The sequence below is a fragment of the Colias philodice genome, chromosome 25 (assembly GCF_061535455.1).
Source record: "Colias philodice isolate Cphi_HAF_F1 chromosome 25, ilColPhil1 Martin Lab GWU primary, whole genome shotgun sequence".
NCBI lineage: Eukaryota > Metazoa > Arthropoda > Insecta > Lepidoptera > Pieridae > Colias > Colias philodice.
In genome coordinates, this window is record NC_143110.1 from 3,787,966 (window position 1) to 3,806,808 (window position 18,843).

The following is an 18,843-nucleotide window of genomic DNA, read 5'->3' on the forward strand; positions in this document are numbered from 1 at the left end:
CTCTTTGTAACTGTGCTTAAAAACAGCATTATAATACAGGCACAATAAAAGAGTCCCACTTTAGAAAAAAGCGAATTTTTCTTTAAAAAAAGAAGTTTTGTCAGAAGTGAAACTTTTTTGGGCAAGATTCAATTATACAAAAATAGTGATTTTCCATGTATTGCCATGACGGTATTGCGACCTTGAAATTTTACTCTCAAGGCGCTTAAAGAAGTTTCACTTCAAAACTCATCTTAACCCTAGATTACTACCCTTCGTCGATTCGACGACGCGTCACCAAAAAAATCGCTATAACTTTTACGCGCGCGACCGTATGGTTTTCTAACTTCAGCTAATCTCAGCCGACCCATTGCGCTTGCGATGGACGGTAGTGCTTTGTGCGTGGAAGGTCCACACGCGCTGTTCCAGCAACCATGGCTCGTCACATCGACGAAGGTTAGTATTAACGTAACTATTCGTACTATTTAGTTAAGTTAAAATTACGTTATTTTATCATTTATAATGGTGCCTATTATTTTATTTTTTAGATACGATTCATATGTTATTATTAGAAGTCGAAAGCGATGAGGATTCATCACGGAGAGAGCCTGAAGACCACATTGAGGCTGATGAGGCATGAAACGGAGGGTGATGATGAAGTTTCTACTGTAAATAAAGAAAAATTTCCAGATCAAGATAATAAGACACCTCCCCACGTTCCATTGAAGACGAAACACTTCTAGCACCAAGCAACCACGTCAGCTGACCCTAGCGATTTGATTATAAGACCATCGCGTACCATTCTTCTTGGGAAAGATAAACACATATGGTCACCACAACAGACAAGGTCACAAAGCAGAAGACCTTCAAGGAACATAGATACATAGCACGTGGGCCTGTATGCTTTTTTCAAGATATTCTAGATCCTCTTCAATGTTTTTCAGGTATAATTACTGATGACATTACTGATACTCAGCGGGACTCAATCACATAAATTTTAAACATGCCAGGAAGAAGTAATGTGAATGTTATAAATAAGACTGAGCAAATTATTGCTGCTAATGTCCCTCCACAGCAAAATAAAATAAACATATATGCTATATGTCCCTCCGTAAAGCAAAGGTAGACTAAAAATAGGTGCACTAAGTACAAAAAATCGTTGTGTGGGGAACACAAACTTGATGTGTGTCACAAATGTTTTAGATCCTAAGCTATTATCAAAATTATATTTTTAATTAATTTTTCAGATATTATTTTTGTAATTAATAGTTCATTTCGAGCAATTTAGTGTTATATATTATATATACGAATTTTTCAAAAAATTTAAGAATGTTCATAAAGCGTGTAAACTATGATCTCATTTTGATGACTGTTTTGAATTAAAAATATGTTAAAATAAGTATTTTAATATTTTTATATGTAGATTAATACATTGTCCTTAAAATAAAAACATAACTACAAATATATTATTTTATTAAACCCCTAAATCCCCTCCAATAAACAGCGTAGTCGAAACGACGAAGGTTAGTATTAAACGTCGAAAAATAAGGTTAGTGTTCTAGGGTTAATAACATGATCCAATTGCATCTAACACTTTTTAAAAACTTTACATGTGTGCCATAAAGACTATAAATTTACAAATACGTGATGGACACAATAGATTTTTTATTGTGTCATTCCGGGGCCTGAGTTATTAAGTGCAATAAAGTATTTATAAATAAAAAATAAAATAAATAAGCAAAACCACTCACTTGAAAAGAAAACAACTCGGACGTGATAACATAGGGCACGGGCTGGTACCCCGCGGCGTCAGAGAAGATGCACAGACACATGGCGAGCACGGGCAGCCAGCCCGGCAGCCAGCCGCCCAGCGACGTCACGTAGAACCACGCGCCCAGGCACAGCATGGAGAGACCAGTCGCTAGAGATGTGCCCGCTAGGAGCCACTGGGGAAACATTTTTTATTATTAAAGTGAAAGGTAGAACTATTTATTGTATATGAGACAGGGTTATGGTGAAGGATATAGGTAGAAAGCCACTAGAAGATATTAATAACGCCCAGATCCAGTATGGACAGACTGGTCGCTAGGGATGTGCCGGCTAGAAGCCACTGGAAGATAAATTGTTTGTTGGTAAAGTGTATTATGATGGACAGGCGTATAATGAAGAATGTACTAGTTAGGAGTCACTGGAAAATGTTAGTAAAGTGTTACACGGAACCAAGACCGAGCTCCGAACGAGGTCTCCATACCCGTCGCGAGACATTTGCCGGCTAGAAGCCACTAGAATAAATTTGTCTGTTAGTATAGTTACAAATACATAAGTGTACATATTATTATCTGTCAATTAAGTGTAGGACGATAGATAAGGCTATGGTAGAGAATGAATGTTAGTAACTTTTGAACATTTGCAGAGGCTTAAGATTTCTGACATTGCAGATTGCTGACGTTTAAGGGAAACAAGGTAATACAATTGGACAAAAAGACCAACTATGTATGTGGCTCTATCTTATTAACTCCTTTATTTGAATTGGCTTAAAATACACATCTGCGCTGAAAGTGTTGTATAGTGGAGCGTTGTATTCTATCCAAATGTTCATGTTTATAATGCAATTTATAAAATTATAAAACTCATTCTTACCTTTCGCCCAGTTTTCTCAACAATACAGCTAGCCACAATCGACCCCAAGAGCTGTATAACCCCAACCACAATGGTCTGTTTATTGGGACTTAACTTCAAGCTAATAGATTGTGACGCTTGATCGAATATAGAACCAGCGTACATCAGTACTACAAGGTACCCGCATGTTTCTTGAGATAACATTACGTTGAGGGATATTCTGAAGGCTTGGAATGTGTTCTTGTCTTTAACTGTGAAGAGAAATTGTTGAATTAGTTAATTATTTTCGTATTTAATGTATGAATAAACTTAGTAAACAAAAATTTAAATATTTGAGGGTAGTCATTAAAATTTCGTTGTTGTCATGAAAATTGTTGAATATGTTCGTTATTTTGGTAAGAATGTTATATGAATATTGGATACTAAAATAAGGTATTAAAAAGACGTATTAATATTGTTGTTTAAAGACACGAATTATTAAATACTAGCTTTCCGCCCGAGGCTCACTGATCGAATTTCTTTAGAGACAGGTAGGTGATCAGCCTTCTGTGTCCTGCCAGACCGAAACATTTTCTTCGTCTTCACCGGGAATTGAACCCAGGACACCTCGGTTTTACGCTCACGCTTCAACCACTGTACCAAAGAGGCGGTCAAAAATTGATAATTATACTAGTGACAGTGACTCACATAAACTTTTCCAAGAAGCCTTTTCCATAGATTTGGCGTATTCTTCTTCCCTCTCCATCTGCTGGACTTCCTCTTCTAAATCCTTATCTTCTACAGAGGTATTACGTAACCAGGCTAGAGCGGCACGGGCTTCCTACAAAATAAATAGTAAAACATAAAGGAATAAACAGTAGTCATTATATATATTACTAGCTGCGCCCCGCGGTTTCACACGCATTTATCTGCTCCTGTTGTGATGATATATAATATATTATATCCTATAGCATTCCTCGATAAATGGGCTATCTAACACCAAAAGAATTTTCAGCTTTATAATATTAAAAAAGTATAGATATTAGTATAGGTAATTCCATTTTGCAATAATCTACTTAATAATACAAATGTATGCAAACATCGTCGCAGTATATAAATATATTTTTCTGCGCTTAACATTTTTATGAAAACTTATTTTATTCTTCTCTGATCTCTACATTACTTGCAAGTTTCTAATGAAACGGGTTTTTATCAACGTCAATAAAAATTATATTTGTTATATTCATATCTTTCTTAGAAACATCTCACTTGAGATTGTTTTATTATATTTAATGTTTATTGGTATTTCTGATTAAGAATTCTCAGAACAGAATTTGTTTTATTTATTTTATTTCCTTATAAATATATTATGATGAAAGGACGATTAACTTGAAGGCGAACAACAATCGTATCTAATATTATTCTTTATGCTATTTTACATGCTGCCGTTTTTATTCGCAAAATAAGGTCAAAATATTTATAATATTATACTAAGAGAACGTAAAATTTATATAATTATTTACACACACATGAAGGAATTTGATTATAGATAGTACTAGCTTTCCGCCCGCGGCTTCGCCCGCGTTTTCAAAGAAAAACCCGTATAGTTCCCGTTCTCGTGGGATATCCGGGATAAAACCTATCCTGTGTCAATCAAGTTACCCTCTATATGTGTGCTAAATTTCATTGAAATCGGTTCAGTAGTATCTGCATGAAAGAGTAACAAACATACACGCATCCATCCTCACAAACTTTCGCATACTTTATAATATTAGTAGGATAGGATAGTATAAGATAGTTAGGATTCTAGATAGCTTTATCATTATGTCAACGAAACAATATAATAAGAATACGAGATTCTGTGCCTGCTTATTATTAAAGAGATAAAAAATAATTATCATGTACATTTAGTCATTTAATGTTCAGCATAAAACACATTCATAGTTACAAGTTTTAATTGAAGCCTACAGTATTGAATTTTTCACTATTTGTTTACTTATCTAAACAAAACACAAACTAAAATTAATACCGTACGCATGAATACGTATTTCCTGTACGTAGAATTAAGGCCGGCTACTCACGTACCTATATACCAATATTGGAACAATCTTGTTTGAAGAAATTTCAGCTGTTCTCTAAATTGCCCCTACTTGCCTATACACATTACAAGGAGCCAATGAAGCAATTTCAATATTGCCCCTGCTGCAGGTACATGAATAGCCGGCTTTAGAGAATAACATTAGAGAATGTTTATATTAGTCTTTATTTTTAAACAGACATTTTTACTACCTTACAAAAATTTCGTCTTTTAGCATAAGTTTTCTTTTTGTATTTTTTTTGTTGGCAGTACAATGAAGTATTTAAATAAATAATATTTTAAGGGCCGATTTTTCAATCCTTGGTTAAAATTTATCCGTCCAATAAAGTATTACACGAACATTTTAAAATGTCACCTGTAAACTGTCAAATACGGACAATTAGAATACATTTTTGAAATGGTAGTTTAATACGTTATTCGATGAATAAGTTTTAACCAACGCCCTAACCAACCTTAAATTTCCCTTGTTTGACTAGAAAAACTGGTGTCTCCGGCATAGCCAGAAACACCAACAAATGCAGAACAGGTATAGCTGTACATATCCACATGACAGCTGCGAAAGACATCACGTCACCCGCCACGTAGACCACCAGGTAACCAAAGTTCTGAACCAGGATGAAAAGGGAACCTAACGCACCACGGATTTTGTCGGATGCTATCTGAAAGTTTTGAAAAGTTACGTATTGTTGTAAATTGCATACAAAATTGTCATAAGATAATCTATATTCTATAAATATATTTAAAACTCAAAGGTGACTGATATAGTGATCTATCAACGCACAGCCCAAATCACTGGACGTATCGGGCTGAAATTTGGCATGCAGGTACCTAGATGTAATAACGTAGGCGTAGGATTTTAGAAAATTCATCCCCCAAGGGGATCAAATAAGGGATGAAAGTTTGTACCATGAAAATTTATCTTTTCCACGCAGGCGAAGCTGCGGGCAACAGCTAGTTTTTGATATGGGTGTAAGTTTTAAGAAATACCTATGTGTATGAATTATGTTATTTTGTAAAAAAACAAAATGCAACTTTAGAAACGAATTAAGGATACAAACAATTTTTTAACTAAACAAATGTTAATTTTATAAGTTTATATTTAATTGATTCTTGTGTCTTCTAGCTCTCTACTCATTTACGAGTAGATTAAATTAAATACATACCCATCTCAATTTATCAATTTACAAGTGTTTATACAGCCATATCAAGCCATGCCATCATATCCATTCATCCTTGTTATCTCCTCATAAACTTAACGATTTGCTACACAAATAATGAATCAATCAAATAATAATTAAAATAACTTACCTCCTTCAAATACAATGGTGTGACGACATAGCAGCCCGCGCAAGCCAGCCCGGCCACCGCCCGTGACGCGATGAGAGCCCATGGCCGAAGCGAGAATAGAGTTATACTCCAACTTATCTGAAAATGTACAATATTATGAATAAAATTAAACTAGGGTCATCTTTTAGACATATAAAATCGAAAGAGTAGTATAATTCAATTGCTCTGGACTCTGGAGTCTGGCGGGATCACGGGTAGCCGAGAGATCAGAGGCCGTATTATAATGCCGCCGTATTATGGCAAATTCATATTATGATCGCAATAACCAGTCATGGTTAATTATGGTAAAATATGAATGTGCCAGTCAGTTCAATTCACGGCGTAAACTGACTGGAAATAAGAGGTCATAATACGGCCTCCGGCGCGGCGTTGCTCCGGCATGGCGAAAAACGCGGGTTCAAATTCCACCTCGTGATCGTTTTTTTCTATTCTTTAAAAATATAAGTTACCTACAATAAATGTATCTAGTAGATTTTACGGTTCTATCATAACTCATTTATACTAGTATGAAGTTCAAGTTTCTGTGTCAAAGATAAATGATTTGATACAAAGATGTGAAAAAGGAAGTAAGATGTGTTTATCTCTGGAAATTCCACTGGTAACTATGCGAGTTTTCCTTTGATTTTGCGGACGAAGACGCAAGCGGAAAGGTTAAAGTTTAGACTATAATTAAATCCGAAAAAAAAGAACATAACGTATACAAATTCATAAATATTAAAAAGAGCGTGTGTGCCGAGCTAAAAACCAAAATCGTCGCCTTACTCCATGACGTGACGGTATTGCCATGGCGCGACCTTGAAATTTTAGAAGTTTCATTTCATCAAACAAGAATAAAAGCGGCAAAAAATACGTCTCATATAATATTTTACAGAAATAATATTAGACAAAGATCTAGAACTGTTATATTATTTATTTATTTTATCCACGTTTCATATTACGTGTTAATTATTTATATTAAACAGATTTACATTTAATAATAAATAAATTTCCATTGAATTAAATATCTTATGCAAAACATTAATCATGGGTTACGCAATTGTAGATCGAACTTGATTTATTTGATTTAATTCTTTATTAAATAATATAAAACCACGCAATCATATAGATAAGAGACTATAATTACTAAGCGTGTATGTATTTAGTTTAAGATAATATACAGATTTAATGGGGTACGAAGTAGTTAGAACTGCTTGGTAAAGTTGTGAGACAAGCGTGATCAGAGATTGCAAAATGGGTTATCTGGTGACTGGTTCGTATTCCAATGATACATGTCCTATATAAGAATAATATATGGTATAGTAGGTATACTAGCTGTCCCAGCAAACGTTGTTATGCCCTTCTCTTATCACTTAGGGGTATGAAAAATAAATGTTGACCGATTTTCAGATCTACCCGATATGCACAGAAAATTTCATGAGAATCGGTCAAGTTTAACTTCAAACATCGCGATATGAATTTTATATATTAGACTAGCGGTCCGCCCCGGCTTCGCCCGTGGTACCTACATAATATGAAAAATAGATGTTGGCCGATTCTCAGACTTACCCGATATGTACAGAAAATTTCATGAGAATCGGTCCAGCCGTTTCGGAGGAGTATGGCAACGAAAACTGTGACACGAGAATTTTATATATTAGAAAATTAGGATCGATCCAAGATGGATTATATCGTTTATTTAAATATTTAGAATAAACATTATACAAGTGAATAATACTCTATCTGACGGAGGTTTTTCTTAACTTTATCTCGGTATTTACTTTATATTCAATTAAGTCAAATTCAATTTATCTTTTAACGCAATCTCATGTGAATTGTATAAGAAATAATAACTCATTATACATATACAATTACTGACGTGTTTGCAAATTGTTGTAAAATTAAATATATTATTATATATTTCAATGCCTCATTCAGGTCAGAGACAAATTATGTAAAATTTTCTTTGTGTTTGATGTTTTATAGATATGTTTATTTATCTACCCACTTTAAACTTATAAAAAAGGTAATTTTGGAAATATGATTGAGATAGAAACATAATTAATTACACGTTAAATTAGTACTATCACTTTAGCAGAGTTTAAAAAGAATTTATGATAAGATTTAAGGAATTTACCTACATTTTTTCAAACTCTACTTTCCTTTCTGCAATAGATGTCAAATTGTATACCTAGATCTGTAGGTAAAGTGTAGGTACTTAATAAAAATGAAATACATATATGTATTATTGTTTCTTTCTTAATTTAATTTAATATTAGTACGATAATCCTAACACGTAATTAATGTCTGGGTCTATACTTTGACTTGTATTTTCTGTTTTATCTATGTAATTTTTAACTCTTAAGGCTGCAGTCTAGCAAAATTGCGTTTTCAACAAGTTATTTGACAATTTTTTCCCGGCTAATGAAATGATAAACTGAATTTTTTTTTCTTGTTTATCAATTAGTGTTATATACGCAATGCGCGTGAATTTTTTCACATTTATAAAGTTACTTTATGTTACCTTAATCAGGCCTTCAAGATAAGTCTCTTTCCCCCAAAATCATTTCGAGCTAAGTTTGTGCACTCACTACGTTGCAACCGATTACAATTTACATAATCTGATCAGCGCATTATTATCCTTATATAGTCGTTATTAAAAACTGCTGAATACAATTGCCGAAAAACTTATGATTTTCTTAATTAGAGCGTTATAAATTCATTAAATTTCCCATTTTTTGCCTTACAAAATCGATTGATAAATACTGCTAAAAGTTATTTTTTCCATTAATTTATTCGAGTTGTTTGAAGACCAATGAGTATTAATCCTTTAAAAAAAATGTTTTTTGAATTTTGATAATTCTTTAAATATTAAAAAAATATTTAAAATAATAAGGAAAAATCCTAGCGAATTTCTTTAGTCGCGCTCCTTGGGCCGGAGCGTTCTGACGTGTGCTCTACGCTCGATTTTCCTTCATACCGAAGTGAAAGTTGCTCCACTTCATTAAATTTAATATTTTTGTTAATTGATTATTTTTATCTTAGTTTTGTGCAAATATTCGTATTTTTAAACATTTGATTTCGATATGGAAAATAAACGAAAAAAATACGCGTGTAACTACTAGAAAAAAAATGATCTTCGAACATAAAGTTAATGAAACCAAATAGATTGCAAAGGTGATTGGCAACAATTTCTTTATTTTACGGGGTGTCAGTAAAGGGATGTATATTTCTTTAAAACTAAAGTAAGCTCATAAATTTTCTTATAATATAATTTTTTTGAAGTTCCAAAAATGTTTATTTTTCGTTTGAGAAATACGAAATATAATATAAACTTGTATTGAGAACTTGAACTTCCCAAGTTCATCCGGGGAAATCCCCATACGGGGAAAATGATTTGTTTACTCCAAAATTGATCCGAGGTGTTTTAATTTTTTCTTCTAGTCATTTTCAACGTAGCGGCATGTTGTTTGATTATTAATTTTGTAATTTAAATACAGGATGTTGGTTTTATATTCTGATCTTACAGACGCGCTGACAAATTTAGTCCACCATTTCTAGTTTAGTCTAACTACAAAACTACCAAAAAACTCTAAGTACCAATATTAAAACGAATGGATTATCATCACATCATCAAAATTCAGTGGGGTTGAGAACTAAACAAACAGAAGTAACAGAGACGCGAAGAATAAAAAAAGAGGACGAAAACGATAATTCGTTGATGCTTTCCCTTTTCGACGTATTGTTAGGGTATATCACCAATCTGCAAAAAACAAAACTGATGATTCCCAATTGATTAAAAATGAAAAACAAATAATCGACAACAGTGGTGAAAATTTGCTGATCACAATGAAACATCCTTCAGTGGTAGCAGATTTACTCATTTAAAATGTATCGGTGAACAGCGTAAAGGAGAGGAGGACAGGAAAACATTATGAATGTGGATGGTGGATTGTATACAGGGTGTAATCGATAAGTATGTGCAGGCGATTATGACGTTATTATTGCAGGTATCAAAAAACTTAAAACTGATATCGAAATTACTTTACCTAATGAGCAAAATGACAATAATAACTTTTTAAAAGTATAACGAGAAATATCTAAAAAATTTACTTTATACACTCCCATATCAAAAAGGGAAAATGGGACTAGTAGAAGTTAAATGTCTAATTCCGGCAAAAGACATGAATGCGGAAGATGCGGTTAAAAAAAAATGTAATATTTGAAATACAATGCAAAAAATAACACTTTTGTCATAGATAAGAATCATGACTATTTTTTCCAAATTCAGGGACAACTAAACGTTGCAGAAGCAGAAGTCTGCTTATTTGCTGTTTGGACTAGAGTGAATCATTCGTTAAAAAAATAAAATGATGGACCATTATTGGATTTTACATAAATTGCCTACTGTCAGAATTGATTGATTCGAGACTTCAGCATTCGATGCCCATCAAGGACCCATCCTATATCATTCAAGCGATTGAAAAAAAAGAGATAAATCCAGTGCAACCGATAAAGCATCAGAATGCTAGCAAAAGATTTATTAGGTTTATCAATATAAATCTATATATTATACATAATATAATAAATCTGTAGAAGACGCGAAGACTGACATCCGCGCGGACGGAGTCGCGGGCGGAAGCTAGTCAGAAATAAATATCTTTTGTTTTCATTTGCGTATTTTTCTATTTTATAATTTTTTAACACAAACATTACATTTTTTTTATTAAATACAAAATTTGTTTATCCGTTTTATTAGTTAAACTGAACAACTTTCACTAAGAAACTTAGGTCGAAAAAAATGTATAGAGTTATGCATTTTGTATGGAAAGCTTATTTTTTTTATATTTCGTCCAAATTTCTTTGTAAAAGATGATCAGTTTTATAAACATGAAGTTGAAGATATCAATAGAAAGTATTCGCAAATTTTGTGTACTGATAAAAAAAAATCACCCGGTGTAATTTTCACGAAAATTGTTTCAAATTGTCATTTTTGGTACTTATTACGAATATTAAATTATACGAATGATTTAATTTTTAAAAATTAAGTGGAGCAACTTTCCCTTAGTACATTTGTATTATTTACATATAGGATGACAGGATGCATTTGTTTGCACTACTAGACCAAGCCCTTAACCTATTAAATTTATGTAGGACAAATATACGCATTAGACCGGACTCTCAGTGGAGTTTCGTTTGCAAAAATCGCGGACCTAAATCTGACTTCTGATATATATTGTATAGATCCCAGACATCCTATAGACAGATGTTGCCAACCAGTTTTGTGGTCCCCCTGCCCGCACCCCGGTAATTAAATATGGCATACAAAGAAAAAAATAAAAATTTCCAAAACATGCCGTGTGGGGTATCAAATGAAAGAGCTTATTGAGTAGATCACGAATATATAGCATACTATATACATTTCTTACACTTTCTCTAAGATTTTTTAGAAAATTTACGAAAATGGTCCATTTTTGAGTTAACTTTAAACCACTATAGATTGAAAACTCATGAATATATTTTTTAAATTATTATTTTAAATAATTAACAATAGTCCATTGTTTACGATTCAATATTTCGTACAGTGAAATAGTTGCATGGGGGAGTGGGGGGAGCATTCAAAGATGGCGAGTATATTTTCAAGTTCATATAGTATATAGTTATTTTCATCAAATCCACCACATAGCTCACTTATATTATATTACGAACTATTGAATCATAAACAATGGACTATTGTTAATTATTTAAAATAATAATTTAAAAAATATATTCATGTGTTTTCAATCTATAGTGGTTTAAAGTTAACTCAAAAATGGACCATTTTCGTAAATTTTCTAAAAAATCTTAGAGAAAGTGTAAGAAATGTATATAGTATGCTATATATTCGAGATCTACTCAATAAGCTCTTTCATTTGATACCCCACACGGCATGTTTTGGAAATTTTTATTTTTTTCTTTGTATGCCATATTTAATTACCGGGGTGCGGGCAGGGGGACCACAAAACTGGTTGGCAACATCTGTCTATAGGATGTCTGGGACCTATACAATATATATCAGAAGTCAGATTTAGGTCCGCTATTTTTGCAAACGAACATCTCCTTGGAGCCTGCTCTACATATTTCTCGATATTTCTGTCTCATGAAACCCTTATCATCTTACGTAAAATTGATAAAAATATAGTAAACAAAATTCGCTTCGTAGTATAGATTTTAATGAGAGGTTACAGGTCAGCGTTATATATAACATCGTGTAATGATAAAAATGTATAGATGACTTATAATTTATAAATAGATTATTATATTTATAGTTACATGATTTAATAAGAAACCTTTACAACTACAGGTTTTGGCTACAATACGTAAAGTCCATTTCAAGAAAGAAGTCCCGCGGACAATTATTATGGAACAATTTATAATTAACACAAAACAATTTATATACAATAGATGGGGAAATCGGCCAATACATTACATATATCAATTTTTTTTATCTAAATATTCGATTCGTTGTAGTTTATAAAATGAAATTAAATGAACGATACATAATTTCCCCCACAGATTTCCCCACATTTAACCCTGCAACATTATTACGCGCGCATACAGCGCTGCGTCTGCGGGACTTCTTTCTTGAAATGGACTCTAGGTAATTCCAACAAGTATTGTAATTTTTAGACCTACCAAGTTAATAATTATAATAATGTCGCTAATGATTCTTTATTTTATCATATAATATTCTAAATCTATATGATATTAATTAAAACTATCATCAATAGAAGAAGTTACAATTTTCATTCCAACTACCTACCGGCTACCTTTTTTTTTTTTTTTTATAGTGGGGAAATCTTCCAAAGATACCCACGGCCCCCGGGGAAGGAGCCGTGGGTTATGTCGGATTCTTACCGACTAAAACCCCACTGTGTTCCGTCGAGCCGCTTTAATGATGGGGCCGCGGGTATTTGTTGGAATTCTTCCGCGACCCCCTCGGCGGCAGCCCATCTCCAGGCCAGGCGCAAGCCAAGAACAGGAAAGGTAGTTTGCCTGCTCTTCCCTCCCGTTGGCGGCATGAGCGGAACACGTCTCAAGCCGCCTCACCGCACCGGACGATGGATTACATTCCCCGTTCCACCTACCGGCTACCTATAACTTTGTTATTGGAAAAGCTAATTTATATTGTAAGTAGGTAAAAGCTCCACACACACACACACACACACATATCATATTTCAGATTACCAATATAACTAGGAATTTAACTCACCACAAGCATAAGAGAAGTCAACATGGTCGTGGTCTTCCTGCCCCACCGGTCCGCCAGATCCCCGACCAGGACGCCACAGAATATAGACGGGAAGAAAGTGATAGATGCCATCCAGGATATCGTTTCATCGCTGATTGGTTCGGGCGCGGGCCCGTCGATTGATTGCAGGATCGGCGTCATGGGCGACTGCCAGCCCATTAGCATGCCAAAGTTTAGCACTGGGATTGTTACTGTAACAACATGATGTATAATTAGTATACTTAGAAAGAACTTCAAAACACCCGTTAATAGGAAGAACTCATGAAATTACTTAGTCACCGATCCTTGATAACTTTGGTTTTAATTAAATCTGTCCGTTTAAAGTGGGTCGAAAACAGCCTACAGGTGAAGCTATTAAAGGCGTGTTCGGTGTTACTACCAAAAATTAAGGAATTTTATCAACAGTTTATTTAAATTCAATTACTATTCACTAGTGCACAAAAAAGGTATTAATATAAGTAGGTAACTATCATAGGTAAATATAAAAACAAATTACTTTGCAGTTTGCACCGATATGGCTAATTTTATCGAATTTTTGAGGTGTGTAATAAATGAAAAGTTTAATGGGAAACAATGAAAAAGTAAAGAAAAAATCGATTCATACATGAATATTGCATACATTTTTTGTATACATGACTGATAAAAAATAAATTGATATGTGAACGCCACAATGATTGCAGATGGTTCACCCACCTTTTGAGGGCTTTGAATTTAAACAATTTAAACAATTTTATTTATTGGTCAGCATGGCGGTGTGGTCACAATCATTTGGAACTTCCCTTTTAAGTCATATATAGACCTGTAGTAGGGAAGTTCCCTCTTCCTTACTGAAATATAGCTAGGTACATGCTAACAATACAACACAAAAAAATTATTTAATTTAATATGGTACTAAGAAATAATAAATATATATTATATAAGTAATAAGTAAATAAATACAATAAATAAAATCAGAATATTTTATATTAAGGGCTGTTTTTTAAATCCTTGGTTAAAACTTATTCGTCGAATAATGTATAAAACTACCATTTTAAAAACGTATTCTAATTGCTCGTATTTGACAGTTTACGTGACATTTTAATATTATCGTGTAATACTTTACTGGACGGATAAGTTTTATCCAAGCATTGAAAAATCGGCCCTTAGATATACAATATACATACATATATATAAATAAAATAGAATAATTTATATAAACAAAATCATGTTAATTTTATTATTATTATCTTTTTTTTTTACAATAGCAAATCTTCCGCATCATCACTAAACACTAAGTGTTATATTGTAATTACTGCCGGTCCTGATTTACGGCCTTACGTTTTACAAATATAAACTTATCATATTTCGCAAATAAATATTCACAGTCAAAACATAAATCACAACCAAAACATTTTGTGGCTAAATTAATAGTAAATATTTTTATCGTAATATGTTTTTAGTCTCGCGCGCATGTATGGGAAAAAGTAGTAGGTACCATTTAATTTCATCATACAGGGTTACAGGTTAAGTCGACCTATTCCTGTTAAGAGCGTGTAGTAGGGGTCAAAACAAACTGATTTGATCTTATAATACCATATCCAAAAGTTAGCCGTTGAAGAGTTATTGCAATTTTAATTTTTTTCTTGAAAATGCCACTTTATCTTCGCATTTAGCGTTTAATTTTTTATTTTACTTATTTGGTCTGGGTTTTTTTGAGTTTTTATGTAAAGGTTGAGTTAAACAATAATTCTCAGCAATAAAAATCCATATCGCTGCAAACAATTCAAAGAAATGGCTTTTAAACTAAAAATAATAACATTAAAGTAATTAAGTTAACTCGTTTTAAACAAAGATATTGAAAAAAATCTCTATGAAAATGTGTCTGCAGATGTTTTTAAAAACATGTGCATGTTCTTAGCTATGTAAAAAGGTATGATAACCTCAGGTAGCATTCGTAGATTCCAAGAAATCGGGGATAAACATGGGACAGTGTTAGTAAAGTACAACATCAGAATAAATTTTGTCATAATTTATTCTGATGTTGTACTTTACAGTTCCTGCTCAACATGTCTTCCTCTATTGCGTACACATATTTGAAACCTTTTCCGCAGAGAACTCTTGACTACCCCAGTTGTTAATTGGTTCCTCATCTTATTGGCTGCATCGATAATTTTTTGTCGTAAAATATCAACAGATGGAATCGGGTTCGGCTCATCGTACACCAGACTCTTCATATGCCCCCATACGTAAAAGTCCATGGGGGTTAGGTCTGGACTTCTAGCCGGCCATGGTATGGGCCCACCTCTTCCGATCCATCTGTTTGGATAGTTGATGTCTAACCATTCTCTAACACTTCTTCTGTAATGTGCAGGGCAGCCATCATGTTGGAACCACATGTCTCTTAACAAAGTCAGGGGTATGTCTTCAAGTAGGTCGCTTAAATGTTGGCGCAGAAAGGTCTCATAATTTTCACCATTTAGGTTGTCCGGAAGGAAGTATGGTCCAATTAATTTATTTGAAATTATCCCCATCCACACATTAAGACTGAATCGTCTTTGTGATTTTTTTTGGATCCTTCTTGTTAGGATTGCCACGTGCTTTCGGAGCCCATTAGTGAGCGTTATGGTAGTTTGTGATACCGTCTTGATCAAATTTGGACTCATCTGTCCATAAATTTTTTTTGAAAAACGAGGGGTTTTCCAGATCCGCATTCAACATGAATCTACAAAAATCTAGTCTTCTTAAAGGATCTCCTTCTTCCATCACGTGCACGGGCGTGTAGTGATATGGGTAATATCCTGAAGTGTTCATTGTGAACCATACTTTCCACTGAGACAGACCAAGTTCTCGGGCAACAGTGTTTGTTGATGTCGTGGGATCCATTCGAAAAAATCGCTTAATTTCATTTTCCTCTTCGTCTTCCTCATCCCGGACAGATGGCCGACCGACGTCTGTTCGTCGTCTTAGAATCGAACCAGTTTCTCTAAGGCGACGATATGTCCCTTCGAAGACACTAACATCTGGTGCACGACGGTCAGGATAGCGGGTCATGTATTCCGCACGAGCATGTGCAGATACACCTTGACAAAACCCGTAAAACATCAAAATGTCAGCATATTCTTCGTTAGTATACGAACTCATCTTGAAAATTCAAATCGCAAGCAAAAATCAAAGTCCAGTTTCGAGCCACGGTCACAGAATCGGAAGAAAATCAGTCCAAAAAGAAAGCCAAGTCGCGTTGTCAATACACAGAGGAGCACAGAAATCGCATCTACTACGGACGAATCACATAAGCAGACTAAAAAATACAAAGCGGCATCCTTCGCCCCATACAGCTTCGTCCATCACCTTGCTTGCTCTCTCCAGTAGGTGGAAGCGAGATAGTTGCAGCGTGTGAGTGAGACATCATAATCACGCGGCACAACCCTTTATTGTTCGCATAGGCAGATAATAACTAGACCGATGTTAATGAGCTATTCTAAGAATTATTTCCCCATACCAAGTTTATCCCCGATTTCTTGGAATCTACGAATGCTACCTGAGGTTATCATACCTTTTTACATAGCTAAGAACATGCACATGTTTTTAAAAACATCTGCAGACACATTTTCATAGAGATTTTTTTCAATATCTTTGTTTAAAACGAGTTAACTTAATTACTTTAATGTTATTATTTTTAGTTTAAAAGCCATTTCTTTGAATTGTTTGCAGCGATATGGATTTTTATTGCTGAGAATTATTGTTTAACTCAACCTTTACATAAAAACTCAAAAAAACCCAGACCAAATAAGTAAAATAAAAAATTAAACGCTAAATGCGAAGATAAAGTGGCATTTTCAAGAAAAAAATTAAAATTGCAATAACTCTTCAACGGCTAACTTTTGGATATGGTATTATAAGATCAAATCAGTTTGTTTTGACCCCTACTACACGCTCTTAACAGGAATAGGTCGACTTAACCTGTAACCCTGTATATTGATCATATTGTGCAGGTCTTTTATTTAACATATTAAAAAGATTAGTATAAACTATGAAGCCATAATGCGAGAAAGATAAGAAAATAATTTATTAACGGCAAAGAATTTGACCTCAACTGACCTTAGCCAACATTTCACTGTATCCGCTATCTCTCGAGATATAATGTAAAGCACCGTATACATTGTTATTTCTGATTTAAGTTCTTGTGAACTGATTTTTAATACATAGAACACCACTTATTAGTAGACAGTATTACTTATTATATTTATTGTAGGCAGAGTATTTGTTTCTGAATGCTTAAAATTGATTAAGTTGTTGTCGTTATTAAAATAAAACAATCACGCTACCTAAACAGGAAAATGCCTCCTGATTTTAGATGCCTTCAAATGTGTATTTTATTGAGAACCCCTTTGAACACAGGGATTTAGCAAAAGGGTCCATCTCTACTGCCCTTATGGCGTTGGTTGTCATCTAATACTATTGAAAAATGTCCTGCTTTAAAAAAGATTTTTTTTTATTTCAAATGAACCATACTCCATCTATACTAATAGGTATTATCTTATAATATAAAAATGAATCCCAAAATGTGTTGGTAAGCGCATAATTTGAGAACGGCTGAACCGATTTCGATAATTCTTTTTTTATTATATTCCTTGAAGTACGAGGATGGTTCTTATGTAGAGAAAACGTAAATATGTACCACGGGCGAAGCCGGGGCGGACCGCTAGTAATTTATAAAAGAAGAGTTTGTTTGTTTGTTTGTTTGAACGCGCTAATCTCAGGAACTACTGGTCCGATTTGAAAATTCTTTCGGTGTTAGATATCCCATTTATTATCACGCTAAGACCAACGGGTGATACCGCGCGGCGCGGTTAGTTAGGTAAGTACTTAATATATCCTTACAAATTATTTCTGAAAGTTCATTTCATATTTTCTTATGTAGGTAGACATACAAAAATCAATGCAGTGTGTGTAAAATCGATCTTAAAGGAAACCCGTTTGAAATGAACTGCACAATGCGTAAGTCACATACCTGTTTTGCATTTTACTTGATGCAGGGAAAGATGCGTTATAGAGAGCATTGGCATTTTTATTATTTAATTGAAATTTGGTATCTTTTCTTATCTCAACACTGTGTAGTAATAAACTAAGGATTTTTTTAAAGTAAAAAAGCTGATTGTCTTTCTAGAATGTGTGTTAATTTCTAATATATTTATGGTTATATATAGTTGTATAATATATAGCAGTTAGTATATAAAGTTGTTTTAATAAATAAAACTTCGAAGCCCCTTTAAATTAAAAATCTTATCATCAGGACGTATAAGCTGTAACGAGCTTTGAACGAGCTTAAACAAACTAGCTTGATCGAACCCTGTATTATTATAGAAAACACAAAATATACTGTAAGAACCGTTAATCCTTTTAGATATTCACGTAATTGCAAGTAGAATTATAATAAATATAGACGTTTATCGTTAATCTGTGCGGTTAAAATTGCTTAAGTCTCTGTGCATTGTCATTCTGCCCACATTACATTGCATAATCTTAGTGTGTAGCAATCATACTGATGATTTATTCTTGCGAGATCTTTCATACA

General features: G+C 33.6%; 2 protein-coding genes and 1 pseudogene across 2 annotated transcripts in view; 2 read left to right on the top strand and 1 right to left on the bottom strand.

Moving 5' to 3' along the window:
- Positions 1-18,843, top strand: part of LOC149477284 (retinaldehyde-binding protein 1-like) — a 171,195-nt gene that overhangs the window by 62,625 nt on the left and 89,727 nt on the right. The gene's annotated exons all lie outside the window — the stretch shown is intronic.
- The window catches only part of LOC149477287 (solute carrier family 2, facilitated glucose transporter member 8-like), a 39,191-nt gene that overhangs the window by 514 nt on the left and 19,834 nt on the right, over positions 1-18,843 (bottom strand). Inside the window, exons 3-8 of the mRNA XM_089710797.1 lie at positions 13,251-13,480; positions 5,984-6,100; positions 5,128-5,334; positions 3,286-3,418; positions 2,620-2,849; positions 1,731-1,925 (exon numbers count right to left, since the gene is read on the bottom strand). Of these exons, the coding sequence (XP_089566923.1) occupies positions 1,731-1,925; positions 2,620-2,849; positions 3,286-3,418; positions 5,128-5,334; positions 5,984-6,100; positions 13,251-13,480 (1,112 nt within the window). The remainder of the gene's footprint in view (positions 1-1,730; positions 1,926-2,619; positions 2,850-3,285; positions 3,419-5,127; positions 5,335-5,983; positions 6,101-13,250; positions 13,481-18,843) is intronic.
- Positions 246-1,181, top strand: LOC149477288 (uncharacterized; annotated as a pseudogene).